The sequence below is a fragment of the Mirounga angustirostris genome, unplaced genomic scaffold (genome assembly GCF_029215605.1).
Source record: "Mirounga angustirostris isolate CCGP_5_RB_7025 unplaced genomic scaffold, mMirAng1.0.hap1 SCAF_2, whole genome shotgun sequence".
Lineage (NCBI taxonomy): Eukaryota > Metazoa > Chordata > Mammalia > Carnivora > Phocidae > Mirounga > Mirounga angustirostris.
The window spans coordinates 4,159,812-4,178,012 of record NW_026991710.1 but is presented as its reverse complement, the minus strand read 5'-3'; the positions used below and the strand labels follow the sequence as shown (position 1 = coordinate 4,178,012).

General features: G+C 54.4%; 1 protein-coding gene and 1 long non-coding RNA gene across 3 annotated transcripts in view; one reads left to right on the top strand and one right to left on the bottom strand.

The window, feature by feature from the left end:
- The first annotated feature begins 1,531 nt into the window (after positions 1–1,531).
- Positions 1,532–18,201, top strand: part of LOC129046004 (uncharacterized) — a 29,560-nt gene continuing 12,890 nt past the window's right edge. The window contains exons 1-3 of one of the 2 annotated variants that reach the window (XR_010409267.1): positions 1,532–1,657; positions 12,647–12,879; positions 16,876–16,970. This is a non-coding gene — a long non-coding RNA (uncharacterized LOC129046004). The remainder of the gene's footprint in view (positions 1,658–12,646; positions 12,880–16,875; positions 16,971–18,201) is intronic. The other variant, XR_010409266.1, reaches the window with a different exon arrangement.
- Positions 5,512–6,124, bottom strand: LOC135362910 (ATP synthase subunit d, mitochondrial-like). Its single transcript, XM_064582083.1, has one exon. The coding sequence runs from the start codon at positions 6,073–6,075 to the stop codon at positions 5,641–5,643; it is 435 nt and encodes a 144-aa protein (XP_064438153.1). The 5' UTR covers positions 6,076–6,124; the 3' UTR covers positions 5,512–5,640.

Here is an 18,201-nt window from a genome sequence, read left to right as displayed (position 1 = left end):
GCGAGCCAGAAGCAGACAGACCCCGTGGATGCTGCACTTTAGCTCTACATAACCGGAACCCCTGAAACTGTGAGGAGACCATTCGGACTCCTGGTACCCCAGATAGCCGGCAGACACAAATGTAAATCCTTTCTGGACAGGGGTAACATCATCCTAAACTCCTATGTCGTAAGTCTGGTGTTTGTGCACGATAACAGACTACTAGGCACGCGAGGAGACAGGGCAACATGGAAGCTCAGCAGAAACAACAGACCACAGACACAGACCCTCAGGAAACCCAGCAACGGAGTTACCAGATGAGAACTTCGACATGACTGTTTTGTGTGCTCAAAGAGTTTACGAGACAGGGTTGAGAGTTTCAGTGAAGAACTGGGAGCTATAGAAAGCAGCGAAGTGGAAATTAAGAACTCAGAGTACAATATGTGATATTAGGAGCCTAGTGGCTGGGTTTAACAGCAGGTGACACAGCTGAAGAGAGATTCAGTGACTTGGGAGAAGGGTCGAAAGAAAAAACCAGAATGAGGTGCAGGGTCAAAGGATAGAAAACACCAGAAAGAGGGTAAGAACCGTAGCAGGCGGGATCCAGTTGGACGTCTATCATACATACAATTAGCATTCCAGAAGAAAAAGCAGGGAAATGGGCTGGAAGCAATATTGATGGCTGGGATCTGGGGTGAGACTGCCCTCATTTGCTGGGTCCGTTGTAACAAAATCCCACAGCTGGCGTGGCGTAAACAACAGAAATCTACTTTATCGGGGCGCCTGGGTGGCTCAGTCATTAAGCGTCTGCCTTCAGCTCGGGTCGTAATAGGGATCGAGCCCCGCATCGGGCTCCCTGCTCCACGGGAAGCCTGCTTCTCCCTCTCCCAGTCCCCCTGCTTGTGTTCCCTCTCTCACTGTGTCTCTCTCTGTCAAATAAATAAACAAAATATTAAAAAAAAAAAAAAAGAAATCTACTTTATCGTGGCCCTGAAGCCAGAAGTCTGAGATCCAGCTGTTGGCGGGTTTGGTCTCTCCTGGGCCCTCCTCCTTGGTCTGCAGGTGGTGGCTTCTTGCTGCGTCCTCACATGGTCTCTGTGCACACACATCCCTCGTATCTCTCTGTGTCCACATCTCCTCTTAGAAGGACATCAGGTTGGACTAGAGCCCACCCCAAAACCTCAGTTTCACTTAATCACCTGTTTATGATATGACCTCCAGTCATATCCAGAGGTGCTAGGAGTTAGAGCTTCAACTCATGCCTTTTTGGGGACGTGGAGTGGGGTAAGGCACACAGTTTAGGCCGTAGCAAAGATAGTAAGCCATGGATTCGGGAATGTCCGTGAATCCAGAGCAGGACAAGTAAAACAAAACCGCATCTCTCCACCCCATGCCAACACTGCCAAATGCTGAAGATACAGAGGAGCCTTCCAAGCAGCCAGAAATAAAGGACGGTTTGCTTTCAGGAGAGTGACCGCTAGCGTGTCAGCTGACTTCTCAGCAGAAACTGGAATCCAGGAGGTGGTGAGCAATATCCTTAATGAGCGGGAAGAAGGAAATGCCAGCCTGGATTCCTTCAGCAAGGATGTCCTTCCAGCTTCTGGCCAGAGTCTGTGTAGCAGCCTGGGGTCCCAGTGGGTTAGACCGGAAGTGTGGTGGGATGGACCTGTAAGCTCTGGTGAGTGGCTGTGATGTGGAAGGGCTCTATGTGGTACCCTGGGGCCGAGAGGGGAAGGATCGTGGAGGGGGCCTCCCCAGGTGGGGTTCAGACCTTCCTGGAGAAGGTGTGGTCCAGCCTGCTGGACAGCGGAGAAGCTTTCTGGGTTTCCCAGATGGGAGCCGGTCTGGAGTCCTGGGGCAGGCGGCCACCCTCCTGTGTGCAGTCAGGGCCCAGTGATCAGCAATGGGGGGGTTGCTGATCGGAGAGGGTGGGGGTCTGCGGTGCAGGTGAGCTGCGTGGGGACTTGCAGAGGGACAGTGGCCTGGTGGGAACCCTCTGTGGAAAGCAGATCAGTGGCTTCCAGGGAGAAGAGGGGATGGGGAGGAGGGAGAGACACATATGTATAATGGGGTCAGAACTTATCATATTTTATGCCTTGAATAAGGACGATTTGTTGCCTGTCAATAATACCGCGATAATGCTGTTTAAGGAAAGCACAGCGTTTAAGGACGCAGGCTTGGTGGCAACTCTAAAGAAGAGGAAGTGTTTCACATAAAAGTCAGGATAGCGTGTTACCTTTGGGGGGGGTTTGGACTGGGAGGGGGGCCCTGGCTTGGGGAGGGGGGCTCCTGGAGCCCTTGGTAGTGCCCTGTTTCTTGACCTGGATTGTGGTTTCGTGGCTGTTTACTTTGTGATGAATTTTTGATCTTCGGGACTGGGAAAAAGTAGGACCTGGTATTGCAGAGGAGAGGTCTGTGCTCAGCTCCCTTCCCAGCTGCTCCCTGAGTGCGGGCCTGGGGGGTGCCTCGAGGAACCCCTGCCGCGTCTGCAGCCCTCCCCTCCCCTCCCTCACAGGACTGACACCGGGGAGAATGTGAGCCGAGAACAGGATGGGGGTGGGGGCAGCGTGGATGGGCCTCTCCCACGAGGAAGCGCAGGTGCAAACAGGAAGCCAGGGTGTCAGGGCCATGGAGGGTCACGTGTGGCAGGACACCAGTAGTCCCCAGAGAGGGGTCATGGTTCTCACTGGTCACGGTCCACGCCCGGGGAGCTGATTCACTCACAGCTCTGGCCTCTTCCCAGCCGATGGCCCCTGGCTGGCCATTCAGGAGGCCGGAGCCCAGGCTCCAGATGCGATGTCTTCTCCTCGTCTGCAGGTGCAGGGCCCGGGCACAGGTGGGTGCCCGCTGGGAGGCAGGGGCCCAGGGCTGTGGGCACACACCCGGCCCTGGGCCCGCCTTGCTCTCTTTCCTGCCTTGTGTTTTCCTTGGAGCCTAGTGTCTGACATACTCTAGAGTTTTATTTATTTCTGTGTTTAGTGTCTCCCTCTCTCTACTTGAAAGGCAGCTCAAGAGAGCAGGAATTATTGCTGTGTTTCCTGCTTTTTCTTACTGGTTAGAGCAGTGCCTGCTCCCACATAGGCACTCAGGAAGTATTTGTGGAATGAAGGAATGAAAGGAGATTTCTGTTTGATCGACCCAGAGAGGATTCTCTTTTGAGTGGTAGGTTTAACGCCGTAGGATTCCTTTTTTTTTCTCTCTTATACCGTTTCTTGATTCTGTGCAGCAGATAATATTTATTTAGCCACATTGTTACGAATGACGAGTATTGGATTCTATGTAATAGAGCCTCCCTCTAGATAAAGTACACAAGACTTGGCTGGGGCCGGGTGACAGAATGTGAGTGTTTAAACCGAGCAGTAGTAAAATAAATAAGTGTGTGTGTGTGTGTGTGTGTGTGTGTGGTGGGGGGCAGATAGCGGGAAGGATCCATGCCCAGTTCATAGTGCTGGGCGGGAGGGGGGCAGCAATTACATCATTGCTTTATGTACTTCTTTCTATACCTCTCAACTGTCGGGTTCTTTTTTTTTTAACAAGCACGCGTTACTTCTTTATTAAGCGTTTTGTTTCTAAATTTAAAAAAAAAAATGTCCAGTTGAGGATCTGGAAAAATGACCCTCAGTCCTGTCCTGAGTCCAGGCGAGGCCCCTGGTTTCAGAGTGGTCACTCCGGCCTCTCTCAGGTCCCTGGGTGTCCCCGGGGAGGCTGCCTGGGGCCAGAGCTCTGGTTCTTTCTGGAAGGGGCATCTTGGAGGCCGGCTTGTTTTCCGGTTTTCGAGGCTGATTGCCGGCAACCTCCCCCCTCTGCCTGTTGCCCCTGCAGTTAACACAAGGCCGGACCTTGGATGCAGACAGTCAGGACGTCTGCTCAGGTGGAGCAGGGGTGACGTTGGACAAGTCACTTGGCTCATTCATCATTCCCTGCAGGTCTGCTTTGCACCGAGCCTCGTGTGTGATGAGTAAGACATGGCCATGGCCCTTAGGGCACTCATAGGCTAGTGGGGGAGACAGACACCACCTGGGTTTATTCTCTGCTTGTCTCCCACAGGGTAGGCAATGTGTAGGCACTGTCCTAGAGGGGAGGGGTCTGGATTCCCACAGGTAGGCTTCCTGGAGGAGGTGGTGCCTGAGCTGAGTCTTTGAGGTGTAGCCAGGCAGATGGGGGGGGGAAGGGGAGTGGGGCCAGAGGATCAGAGGTGTTCCAGAGGCAGAGGACAGGCAGTAAGGGGCCACTTTATCACCTGGTGGAAGGAGGTGGGGTTGAGGGTAAATAGACAACACATGGAAAGGGGGCCCAAGGTGGGGCTCAGTATTCAGTACCCCAACCCCTTTTGGGAGAGTTGGGGCTGGGGCAGGGCCTCCAACCTTGATCTTGCCCCTTGACGACCTTGATGAGGTAGGCCAGACACCTTTATCCATTGGAAAAGTTGACACTGGTCACGGATCATAACTGGCTGTCCTGTAGATTATGTCCCATAGATCACCAAACCCCATGAAGCGGCATCATGTGTCCTCGGACCCTCGGGACTGCATCATCCATAGGGTGTTGCTCTAAGGGAAATCTAGGACTCAGACGCCCGCCCGCCAGGAGGGCGAGGGCAGGAAGGGGGTCGTGTGAGTGGGTTGATGGGCAGCGGAGGGCGACCTGGCGGCTGGACCACCTGGACGGAGGGACGGAGCAACCCTTGGCGACAGAGTGACAGAAACGAGTACCAGGAGACGTGTGGAGATTTTCTCAGGGTTTAGTCCAAATTCTTGGATTTTTAAGTGTCCGTCCCACATATCAGAACCAATTAAGAAGATTTTTAAAATACTGAAAACATGCAGAAAAATTCAGAAAATAACTAAAAAGCATCCATGGCCCCCCCCCCCCCCCCCCACTGACGCTATTTACGGTTTTAGATTTCTTTCCAAAATGGGAGACGTGATGTTGCTGGTGCCCATCCCCCTCCCCCGGCCCGGAAGTAACTGGCGCTCCCGAGTTGGCGGTTATTCCCACAAGGCTTCGTACTTCTGCCATGCTGTGACAGTACCTGGTTAAGGTGGCCGACGTTTGCAGCCCAGCCTAAAGCTCTCGCACATCCCTGCTGAGCGAGGGGCCGTGCCTCGGTTTCCCGGGGCTGCTGGACCAACGTACACAGACGGGGGGCTCAAACACTGGGAATGTAATCTCTTGCAGTTTTGGGGCCAGAAGCTCAGAATCGAGGTGTCAGCAGGGCTGCGTCCTTCGGAGGCTCTGAGGGACAGCCTGCCCCGGGCCTCTCCTGGTTCCTGGGGGTTTGCTGGTATCCTTGGTGCTCAAGGACTTGTAGAAGCGTCTCCCCCTTCTCCACCTTCCTCTCCACATGGCGTTCTCCCTGTGTACCTGTCTCTGTCCAAATGTCCCCTTTTTGTAAGGACACCAGTCATATTGAATGAAGGTCCCCCTGCTCCAGTATGACCTCAGCTTAATTAATTACTCCTACAATGGCCAGTTCTAAATAAGGTCATGTTCTGAGGTCTCAGGGGTTAGGACTTCAACCTATAGTTTTTTTTTTTTTTTTACCGTATCATTATTTTTAATGTCCAGCATTTACAATACGAGGGCCAGAGCTTTCTCCCCAACTCAAGTTTATAAATTCTCAATTGGCTTGTGAGGCCAATAGGGATACTTCTTCTTGTCTTATTTGGTTTCTGGAAAGACTTCATTCAGGTCCTCAATGGTCATCTGATCAAATGGAATTATGTTCCGCATCTTCTCCAGCTCTTTTTCATATTCCTCAATCCTGGCCTTTGAGAGAGACAAAAACTCGGCACAACTTTTCACAACTTCTTTTTCTTCAGCATCCACCTGAACAGTATATTTATCCTCTGGCACAGGAACCTTCAGGGCATTAAACTTCTTCTCAAAGTCATCTACCAAACCAGCCTTCGCCACATTGGCCTTGTAGTAAGCCCAGTCGATAGCAGGTGGTTTCTCAGGGAGAGTAGCCAACCTGGAGGTAAGGGTCTCATTCCAGGATTTCAGGGAGTTAGCAATGGCCTTCTGGTTTCGGGGTATGATCTCCCCAAAAGCTACCCAGTCAATGGATTTTAGAGCAAGTTTTCGCGCAGCCATCTTGAGATCCTTCACCGACCCCGGCGGCCCAGAGACCACAGCAGCAAGGAACGGATCAACCTATAGTTTTTGAGAGGACACAAGTTTACCTGTCATGGCCGGTTATTACTGTTACTAACCTCACTGTTTCATTGAATTCCCTCTCCATCACACCGCTCTCCCATGCAGACTGGAAGCTGGGATGTCCCCGGTCCTGTGCCTGGAACCCTGGGACGAGTGAGGGAGCAGGGCAAGGCGGGGCCCCAGCTCTGGCCCTGCTGTTCCCACTGTGCCTGGGGTGCTTGGCGTAGCACCCCATTTTCTCCTCAGGTAAAACAGAGCCAAGCCCCCTTCCTCTCCCCTGGGATGGCCCTGCGTGTCCCCTCGCTGCGAATGGGCTTTGTAACCCCAAGAGTGCTGGCCGTGGGTCATTCTGGGTCGGAAGCCACCAGAGCCTTGGTCATTGAGAAGGGGAGGCCCGCAGGGACAGGGGCAGGCGTGGGGTGCTAACGGCTTGAGCTGAAGACGCATCTCGGGAGGATTCCGTTTTGGATTCCATTTCGGATTCTGTTTCGGATTCCCCGTGGTTGCGCAGATCTGAAATGACTGCATGACAGAGGTCAGGAAGGCAGGGAACAAAGCCCACCTTCTCTCCAGGAATGAAGTCTCTGAGATTTCTCTGGTGAGAGCAGCTGCTCAGAGGTTTCCAGGAGAGAGAGGAGTGGTCCACTTGCTAAGCAGACCAGCAGTAACGCGCATCGCTGCTGCTCCGTTAACATGTGCTCGCGTTGCTGTCTGACCAGGCTTTCTCAGGGCCCTCATCTATAAGTCGTGAAACACAAAACACATTTAAATCGCCCTGCGGTTTTAACACATCCGAGACAGCTTGTTGGAGTCAGAACACGGCCTTCCCTGACATCCAGGAGCTACTAGAGGGAGGGATCCGGGCTGGGGAGGATTAAGTGATCTCGCCGGTTTAGAGCCAGCCTGTCCCGCGCTGCCCCTTGTGACTGTCTGCTCAGTTCGCCCCTGGAATGAGGCTGTTAGATTTGAAAACTTCTCCTGTTCCCTGGCTTGCCTTTCCTTCACATTTAAACACGCACAGGGCTTAGCGGTGAACAGGCCAGAGTTCCAGTCTCAGATGTGTGTGTGACCTTGGACAGGTCACCTGGCCCCTTCACCTGTCACCTGTGAAGCATCTCACCTGTGAAGGGGGGCACCTGGACGGCACCTTTCAGGGTGGGGAGGAGACGATGCTCAGTAAAGTTGCTAAATGCGTGGCACAGGGCTGATGTCCAGAAATGGCCAGCCCTCCGGGGGACACTGGGAGCCGGGCTCTTGAGAACAGAAGTCCAACTTCTTCTGGATGTTCTTTTCCGTTCCGCCTGCAATTCGCTTTGAGTCAGGGCCAGCTGTCAGGACAGGGCAGGGGGGCACGTGCAGGCCGTTCCCGGCAGCCTGTCTGCAGAGGCCCCCATGGGGACAGCCAGAGGGGACGGTGCTGTGTCCACACGGTGGAACGGATGCAAGCACCGCTGTGTCCGCGCCGTAGGACCCTCTGGCAGGGGGTCATAAGGGGTCAGCCTTATGAATATGGTGTTACGTGGAAGAAGGCAGACTCCAGGGTATGATTCCGTTTATGTGATGTTCGGCTAACAGGCCAAGATGGGCTCTGGGTTTGGACGTGCCATGGGGGCACACTACCCAGCCCAGCAAGGCCACCATGACACCAGTGTCAGGATCCTGGTGACCTCTGGGGCTTACCATCAGGAAGGGCCGAGGGGCGCCCGGGGGCCTACCATGTTCTCCTTCTTGACGTTGGAGGACATGGGTTAGAACCGCTGTGAAGCTGGACGCTTCTGTTTCACATACTTCTGTGTGTGTGTATTACCCTGTGTCGTGGATTCAGATGTGTCCCCCGCTAACTCATGTGCTGGAGACCTAACCCCCAAGACCTCAGAATGTGACCTTATTTGGAGACAGGGTCTTTACAGGCGTTCAGGTGAAAGCGAGGCCGTTAGGGTGGGTCCTGCTCCAGCGTGATTGGTGTCCTTACGAAAAGGGGAAGTTTGGGGCCGGAGACAGACATGCACAGGGAATGCGCCCCATGCAGATGAAGGCGGAGGTGTCCAGGCCCAGGAAGAAGGCCAGAGACGGCAGCAAACCCAGCACTTCGGAGGGAGGCCTGGAGCCGATGCTCCCACAGCCCGCGGAAGCCATGATCCAGAACCTCCAGCCGCCAGGGCTGCAGGGTGAATAAGGTCCTGTCGTTGAAGGCCCTCAGGGGGTGGCACTTTGTTAGGGCAGCCCTGGGAAATGAATAAACACCGTGGAGTAGGAAAGGGGGGAAAAAGCACCTTGCATTCAAGTGTTGGGCCAGAGTACTTCTGACTTGGGTCACGGTGGATAAGGGATATGTGCCCCCAACTTGGATCCCTGTGTCATTCTCTCTGCCACCTGTTTTGGGCCGTGAAGCCCTGAAGAGACCTTAGTTCCCCAGGAAAAGGCCACGGTGGGTTTAGAGAGGAACCGTCAGGGTGACTCCTGGGCCAGCGTCCCCCAATCACCCAGAATTCTGATCTAGGGGGTTAGAAGCTGCTGTCTCCCTCCCTTCCCCATGAAACAAGGGGCGTCTGCTTAGCATTACCTACCTCGTGAGCGGGATTAGACGCCGTTCCTAATAGACACCTCTTAGAGCATCTCGGGAATGAGACCTCGGGGTCTGGCAGGAAGTAAGTACATCAGGCCCCAAACACAGGCCGTGGCGGTGGTGGGCGCCTCTCAGTGCCACTTGTAACCGTCCGGTCATGTGCGGGGGCTGGGGGCATCGCTGGCTCAGCCCGGACGCCCCTCGGCCCCGTGGCAGGGGAGGCTCGCAGGTTCTGGAGGCTGGGAGACGAGGCTGGGATCCCAGATCCCCGCTTCCTGGCTGTGCTCCCTGTGGTGAGTCCCTCTGTCTTCGTTTGCTGGGACTGCCATTAACAAAGCACCCCGGGCGGGGCCTGACACAGCAGACAGTTGTTCTCTCCCGTTCTGGAGGCTGGAAGCCCGAGACCAAGGCAAGGGCAGGTTGGTTCCCTCCGAGGTCTCTCTCCTTGGCGTGAGGACCACTGGCTTCCCTCCGTGTCCTCACGCGGTCCTTCTCTGTGCATGTCCGTGTCCTGATCTCCTCTTCCAAGGGCACCTGCCATCCTGGCTCAGGGCGCACCCAGATGACCTCACGGTCACTTAGTCACCTCTTGAGAGACTCTCCCTCCAACAGTCACATTCCGAGGTATTGGGGGTTAGGGCTTCAACATATGAATTTGGGGGGGACACAGCTCACCCCCCTATAGCTGGTGCAGCTGTAAAAAGACAGTAGGAAATACATCTGCATCCTGAGTGGTGTCACGACCACATGCGGTCCTTGTACTTCTGAGTGCCCCAGAAAGGGTGCAGGCCAGGCCTGGTTGGCGCCCGCAGGCCCTGCCCCCACACCGCCCTTCCCGGCCCTGCGCCGGCCCCGAAGGCCGCCCTCTGGGCATGTGCTCACCCAGGCTGGCCTCAGACTTGCTGTGGGGTTCAGCCAGTGGGAGGCACCAGCCAGAGTCTGGAGGGCGGGCCCAGAGAGGCCAGGCCATTTCTCCTTCCTTCCTGCCTGCCTGGCCGTGGTTCTGAAGGTGGCCGTGCTCACCTCCCTGGGCCACGGCTCCTGTCCAGGGGCCCCTCCCTCATCTACCACCTTTGGTGTTCCCTAGGAGTCATGACCCTTCCTGCTTTGACCCTGGAGAGAAACACCGTCCCTCGTGTGTCCGCCACACCAACTGGGCCTGTGCAAGAGCCCTTTCCCTGAGCCCTCGTCCTTCCCCTCAGAGCGAGGCACCCATGCACCCCGTGGTTCCTTCCCGGAAGCCCGGGGTTCTGGAACTACCCATGCCCAGCGTAGAGAGGAGGTGTTTAGGGAACGTTCCCTGAAATCAAATTCATGATTTTCAAAGGGCCTAAAGCCCTTAGATTAAGCACTTTAAAAAGGCAAAGTCACATGATTATTCATGTATTATTCATCTGGGAAGTCTTAGAATTGCTGCCCGTGAGCTCCCTGGCTTTCTGGGGCCTGCGTGGTTTTCCGTGAGGAAAGCGAATGTCCTTTCATGTCTTGGTCTGGCTTGTCTTTACCTGGGTTTTCTGTCTCACCCAACTGAGTAAGGAGGGCAGGACAGAGGCTGCCTGAGGGTAGGAAGCCTCACAGGGCCAAGGGAAGGCACGGAGTCCGGGTTTGGCCTCTCAGGGGGTTGCGGTGGGGGTGACATGGTGACTTCGTGGAGAGAAGAAGCACCAGCTCATAATTCAAACAGTAAAGGCACAGAAGCACCCACCAGTCTGCCTGCTGGCCTCCAGCGTGCGCTTTCTAATGGGCGAAAGGGCCAGGGCCCCCTCTGTCTCAGGAGCCCACAGTGACCCCATCTTGCTTGTAGGATGAGATCTGGGGCCTTCGGAACTGTGCCCCAGCTCACCGCTGCAGCCTTGGGCCACCATGCTCTTCCCTGCCAACCGCATGGCAGACCCTGCCCTGAGTTATTTAGGGCTGCGTAAATGCCTCACGCCAGTCCACACCTCTGTGCCCGTGTCCATGCTTGCTCTCAGCCTGGGATGCTGTCGCCTGCAATGAAAATAGTCCCAACATGAAGCAAAATGCCAAATACGGAAAGAAAGAAAAGCTTACTGCTGCGTAAGTGAGTGAGAACTGCTGTAGGGAAGGCTCTGGTCCTGGGACCCGAGTTCCAGAACAATGGACAATCTCTGGCTCTCTCTGGCCGCGGGCCCATCCCTCTCTCCCCACTGACCCAGCTGCCTTCATGGTGGTCCAGACTCTAGGTGAGAACCTCTGGCTTTAGACTCAGACAGACATGGGATCCAGTCCCAGCCCTGCCCTGCCCCTTGCTAGCCACGGGGCCCTGGGCAGGTCCCTCCAGGAGCCTCAGTTTATTCCTCTGTGAAATGGGGTGAGGATGCTCGTCACATAAGGTTGAGGGAGGGGACTCAGGCGAAGAGCTGGCCCGTGGGTGGCACACAGGACTCACTCCAGAAATGGCCCTGGCTGTGATTTTAGGGCTGGACTCTGATACCTGTGTTGGGATGGGACGTGTTTTCCCAAGTTGGGATAGTGGGATTCTTAAATTGGAGGCTGGGCTGTGAGCTATAGTGAGCCACTGACTACAAATTTCAGGCTCGGGGAACGGTCTGTTCCCATCTGTTCCCAGAGCCTGTGATGGGGCCGGGCCTGCTGGTGGCGAGCATCGAGCCCCACCCTGAGTCTGTTCTGTGCTGGATACCCGGACACAGTAGGGTAATTTGCAGGCTCTGCCCCGGACAGCTTACCCTCCAGTGGGGGAAGCTGACATGCACAAAGACAGTGACAACATGCAGTCGGGGTGGGGAGTGGGGGCTGTGGGAGGATGGGGGTTGCCACTGCCTGAGGATGTGGGTGGTCAGGGTGGGCTTCTTGGAGGAGGTGATCGTGAATGAGCTTCATTTGAACAGGTGGGTAGAAATGGGTTAGCCAGGACAGAGGGGCTGGGGAGTGTAAGCTAAGGAGTCACCTAAAGACGTGGGCAGGGTGTATGGGGGTGCCGGGAGAGGGGCCATGGGAACTTCCAGCAGCTTGGTGTTGGGCAAATCCCTTCCTTTGACCCATGCTACTTCCCGATGGACAACCCAGAAAGGGTGATGCTCGCCAGTCAAGAGGGGCTGTATCCTCAGGCCCTCGTGTCAGCGCAGGACAGAGACTGGGAGCCATCCCTCCAGGCAGAGAAAGGGGGCTCTGGTGTCTCTCCCTCTCTTAGAAGGGCACAGATCCCATCCCGGGGTGGGGGGCCCACTCGCATGACCTCCTGACCTAGTCACCTCCCAAAGGCCCTGCCTCCAAATACCACCACACTGGGGGACATAACTCTGTTCCAGACAGAGGGAAAGACCTGACTTCTGGCCCATCTGTCTCTAGGCTTCTCAGAGCACCCTGAAATCCACTTTCTCGTGTATTTGAAATTTGCTGATTTTACCAAACGTGATCAGCTGCTGGGAAACTCGTGCCCGCCCCCTCCCCCTCTTCCCTCTTCCCTCGCCCCTCACCCCGCTGGTCTGCACAGATGAGGGGAATTGTTCACCGCGGAAGTCCTGTGCTTCTAGAGGAAAAAACACCCTCTAAATGCACATTATTGTTATTTTTATTACAGGCATAGAGCAAAACCAGCAGTTCAAAGGAGCTAATTTAGTTAGATCAGGCATAAGTGCTACTCGAGTTAAAAACTCATTCTCCTCTGCGGTATTTTCTTTCGGGTATAAATCAAGATGAGTGCTTTAAAAATATTTTTAGTACAAACGTATTTCAATCATCTGGTCAGTCACCTCTTAGCACACTTAACCACCGGGACTGCTGTGTGATTTCCCCGGTTGAACTTGCCCGACAGCCCTGCCCTCCTCCCTCCGTTCCAAACCTATCAGATTTCGTCAGTTCCAAAAGGGAGCTGGGAAGAGCACCCACTCCACGTGGACCTGGGGAGCGTTCTCCTTGTTTCCCGTGGGGGCTCCAGCAACGTTCCTTCTCCCCTCGCAGGTGCCTCGCCAGACCGGCTCCCCTGGGCGACATGCATGTCTCGGGGGGTCCTCCAGCAGGATTGGTGTGCAAGCCTGAGCCCTGGGCGCCCATTGCTCCTGGATCAGGCTCTGCCTCCCGCTGAAGCCTGATCTCCGGCGAGCTCCGGGCACGAGAGTCAGCAGGTCGCGGGAGGAAACCTGTAGCCACCCCAGCCTGACGCCCTGATGGGGATGAAGACGAGGATGAGGAAGGTGGGGGAAATGATAAAGGTGATGGTGGTAATTCATAACGTGTAAAAAAAACCAAACAAACTGGCAAAGAACACATCACATAAAAATTACTATTGTAACGGTTTTTTGAGTTTATAGTTCAGTAGCATTGAATACGTTTGCACCATGCCGTCTCCCCACCCAGCTCCAGATCTCTCTTCATCTTGTAGGATGGAAACTCTGTCCCCATTAAATGACAACCACCCCAGCCCCTCCCCAGCCCCTGGCGCCCACCACCAGAATACTTTCTGTCTCGGAGTTTGACAACTAGATTCCTCGTGTCACTGGACTCGCTGGATTTGTCCTTTTGTGCCTGGATTGTTTCACTGAGCACCGTGTCCTCTCCAGGTCCAGCCATGTTGTAGTGTGTGTCAGAATATCGCTCCTTTTTTAAAAAAGATTTATATATTAGAGAGAGAGAGAGAGAGCAACGGGAGGGGCAGAGGGAGAGGGAGACAAGCAGACTGCCTGTGGAGCAGGGATCCCGATGCGGGGCTCGATCCCAGGACCCCGAGATCAAGACCTGAGCTGAAATCAAGAGTTGGATGCTCAACTGACTGAGCCACCCAGGCGCCCCACCTTTTTAAGGCTCAATAGTATTCCATCATGTGGATTTCCCACACTTTGTTTATCCATCCATCCCTCGATGGACACAGGGTCCATGGTGGTTTTGGACTTTAGCTGGACTTATGAAGCCCCTCACGTCTCACTCAGTCCCACAACAGCCCGTTGGGTAGGCATCGGGAGTAACAGTACTCGGTTTTGATGCTGCTGAGTGGTCAGGCCCCCAGACCTGCACGACTCTAGACGTGCCAAGCCCTCTCTGTCTCTATCTCTTGGGACTCCTAGAGCTCCCTGCTCTCCCCAAACTGTCTAGAGCTCCTTGCTCTTTATTGCTTTGACACGAGTGCTCAGCACCCGGATGGAATGTGGGACTCTTGTCAATGCTGGGGTATGGTGCACGTCTGAGATTCAAGGCCCCCGTGGGACACTCTTACTTTTGAATCCAAGTCTTGAGCTCAGGGCCCTTGTGGATGGCCCCTGGAGGAAAATGTCCATCTGGGGAAGCCAAGTCATGCGCCATTTACCCATGCATCACCTGGACAGCAGAAGCCTCAGGCAGATTTGCATGGCTTTTGATGTCCCTGGCTCACCTGTCCACGTGGCCCACTCACCTGCCCGTTACCCTAACTGGGGGGTGATGGCTAAGAAGGGGCTGGACAGAGATGAGTCTCCCTTCCACACTGGACACGGCAGGGAGCATGAGACTCATTGTCGAGAGAATGGGGTAGAGTTTCTGAGACAGTCAATGCCTTCTTCAAAGCACCCCCCCCCCCCGGCGAATAGGAGATTGGTCAGCGGTTTGAATCTTTCAGTTGTAAACGTGGACAGCTTGTCCCTGACCAGGATGCAGAGCTGCAGGACATGGGTGGGCAGGTGGCCGGAGGAGGGAGGAAGAACGTCCTGACGGACATCAGTGGGCTCTAGGCAGTTAGGGGAGAGCAAGGAGCGAGGGGTGGCCAGACAGGGGAGTGAAGGTGGTTGTGCAGAGCAGAATAATGGCCCCCCAAAGATGTCCTTACCCGAGTCCCCAGAACCTGTGACCGTGTTGTCTTCTATGGCAAGAAGCTTTGCAGAAGTGGAAAAGTTAGGGATCTTGAGATGGAGAGGCTCTCCTGGATTAGCCAGGTGGGGCCAGCAGAATCACAAGCATGCTCACAAGAGGGAGATGTGAGGTCGCAAGCCGAGGTCAGAGACAGATGGAAGATGCTGCCCTGCTGGCAGGGATCAGCAAGGAGCCCGGTGCCCCTACGAGTGGGAGAAGACCAGGACTCTCCTCTGGAGCCCTCAGAAGGGACCCGCCCCACCAGCCCCTTAATTTTGGACTTCTGGCCTCCAGAAGTGAGAGAGAATGAATTGGCTTAAGCCCCCCAGCTCGTGGGGCTTTGTGAGGGCTGCCCTGGTATCTAGTATGACTGACCACACACAGGGTGGTCCATAACCACTGCTGTCCTGTCTGACGTGGAGACCCCTCTCACTTGTAAGGTCTCCGTTGGCCACTGTCCCCCAGATGGTGGGACTCTTCCCAAATCAGGCAAACATGACGTAGACAGTGGGGGAAGCTGTGACTCCCAGCAAAGGGGCAGAGTTTGGTAGGTGGAGCCGGAGAGCCTCTGGGGTCACAGGCAGTTGGCCAGCCAGGTCTGTGGTGTCAGAAGGGGAGCGGGTGAGGAATGGAGGATCGGCAAGGTGAGCACGAGGCGGGCTCCCCAAGAGGACATTCAAATATGGTCGAGAAAGAACTCTCTGGGGTGGTTCTATTAGCCAGGGTTCTCCAGAGAAACAGAGTCGGTGGGGAGACACATCTAGGAAAATAACCATGTGAGCCAAGTCCTTATAATAAATCTCATTCTAGATGTTGGCTCACATGACGTGACGCAGGCTGGCGGTGTGGCTCGAAGGTGGGCCTGAGAGCTGGTGGTGTACGTTCAGTCGGGTCTGTGGTCCTGAGCACAAGGAGACCGGTCACAGGGTATCAGTGTCCGGGCCCAAGCGCAGAACGCGAATGCGCCCTTCCTCTCCCTGTTTGTTCTGTCCAGGCCTCCACTGGATTGGACGAGGCTCACCCATCTGCTTTCTTCAGTCTGCCAATCCAGATGCTAATCTCTTCTGGAAACTCCCTCAGACACACTCGGAAAGAATGTTTAACCAGCTAGCTGGGCATCTGGCGGCCAAGTCCAGGTGACACGTAAAATTCAGCATCACAGTGGGGCTGTCAAGGAAAAAGGACACGAGGGACATTGTACGATGCCCTCACAGGACTTTGTTGGAAAAATCACCCCAGGAAACACGCCCCTGTAAGCCTTGACTTACATTTAGCTGGTCCTAAAAGTCAGCACTTTGTTCCAATTTTATCTAAAGTTTCGTTGCATTAGGGTGAAATGAGTTGATGTTCATAATTCTTGGCTCCACTTGTAAAACTGCTCGCGGCACTACCGCCTACAGGTACTCAGAAGGGCACATATGGTGAGGACACTGTGCTTTCTCAGCCTGAACACACCTGTGTCACCTGCACTTGGAGCACGAAGGAGAGCGTTCGGCTCCAAAAGCCCTCTTGGGTCTCTGTTGATGCTCATTGTTGTTTCAAAGTCCTTTCCCACTGGTCCCTACTACTTACCAGGACATTTGATTTCTGATCTCAAGGGATTCATTCTAAGTGGTCTCTCTCCTCTCCTGTTTTATAGGGATGACAAGAGCCTCTTGCTCTAAACGTGGCGAGGTGCTTGCCATAAAGAGAGGCAGATGGAGTCCAGTGGATGCTGCTGCGACATCAGAGTTTCTAGAAAAGAAAAAACCAATCCTCAGACCACTCTGAGCATGTCAGGGAGGGGCTCCAGGTGGTGAATCCGAGAGGCAAGGAGGTTTTGACTCAGGCATGCTTCTGGTTCATCCAGATGGGGCCAGCCCTGTGTGGGACTGGCAGTGCAGTGAACGGGGCATGGACCTTGTGTGTGTGTGTGTGTGTGTGTGTGTTTAGAGAGAGAGAGTGTGTGAGCAGGGGGAGGGAGAGAGAAAGTCTTAAGCAGGCTCCACACTCAGTGCAGAGCCTAATGTGAGACTCCATCTCACGACCCTGAGATCGTGACCTGAACTGAAATCAAGAGTTGGACGCCCAACCGACTGAGCCCCCCAGGCGCCCCTCCACACACACACCGTGTGAGTTTTCTGAGGTTGCCATAACAAATGACCACAAACTGGAAGTTATGCTCTCAGAGTTTTGGAGGCCAGAAGTCCAAAATCAAGGTGTTGGCAGGGTTGGCTCCTTTTGGAGGCTCTGAAGGAGGAATCTGTCCAGGTGTCTCTCCCAGCTTCTGGTGGCTTCCATGGTGTTCCTTGGCTTGTAGACATGTCGCCTGATCTCTGCCTGCATTTTCACATGGTCTTCCCCTCTGTGTCTTCTTTTCTGTCTCTTATAAGGAGATTAGTCATTGGATTTAGTGCCCCTCCTAAATCCGGGAAGACTTCATCTCGAGATCCTTGACTAAGTCCATCGGCAAAGACCCTCCTTCCCAGTAAGTCATATTCACAGGTTCTTGAAGTTAGGACTTGGACATGTCTTTTGGGGGGACATGAGTCAACCCATTACAGACTCCACTCCACTGACCAGCCCTCAAGGTCTAGTGGGGCAGGGAGGACAGGCACACCAAGAATCAGGCCAAGGCACGAAGGGGTTCCCCTCCGAGTGGGAGCTGTGCTGTAGGGAAGGAGGAAGCTCAGGGCAGGAGGCTGTGAGTGGGAATCCTGTTCCGCACGCCTGGAGAGGGAGTATGTGCCCAAACGCACAAGTAGCAAAGGTCGGGGGGGGTCTGTCACCCAGTGGGAAGGCGGGGAGCTCCCAGGGTGGAGGCTTTTAGGCTGGCTCTGCAGTGACAAGCTGGGCCCAAGCAGGGGGAGAAGGGGGAGGAGGGCGAGCTCCTTGAGGGCAGAGGGAAGGGGGTAGGAGTGTGGGCTGGGCTTGACCCAGACTGTTACTCCCTTATTTTACACAATAGGTACAGCTTCTCTGAGCCTCAGTCTCTCCATCCACACAATGGGGATGACAAGAGCAATACCCACCTCACAGGGACGTTGTGGGGCTGATGAGGGTGACGAGGGCGAGGTGAGAAATGCTCACCTCTCAGTCACCTGCCATTTCACCTTGTACCAGCAGCTGGTAGGTGACCGCATGGAGAATGGAAGATGAAAGTCCCACTGAGGCACATTTCTTTCTGTCTTAAAAACAGACTTACTGAGATATAATTTACACATCATAAAATCCACCTGTTGTAAACCACTTGGTGACTTTCAGTACACTTACAGATTTGTGCAACCATCTCTTGACCCCTGGTCTCCCAGCCTGTGCCCATTGGTGGCCACTCCCCACCCCCACCGGAGGCAGCCACTGATCTGCTCTCGGGTTCTATGCGTTTGCCTTTTCTGCACATTGCAAATAAATACAATATGTAGACACATGATATGTGGTACTTGGAGTCTGGCTTTCTTTGGCTTGGTGTGCTTTTGAGGTTCCTGCATGTTGTGGCACGATCAGTTAGTCATTCATTTTTCAATAAAACAGTGTTTTATTGCATGAAACAGTGTTTCTTGCATGCGTCTGGCACATTTTATTTATCTGTTCTCAGTTGTGGACGTTGGGAAAGTTTCCAGGTTGGGGCTGTTATGAATGTTGCTGCCATGAACAGCCATGGGTACGTCTTTGTGTGGACGCAGGTTCTGGGTCTCTTGGGTGGATTCTTGGAAAGAGTG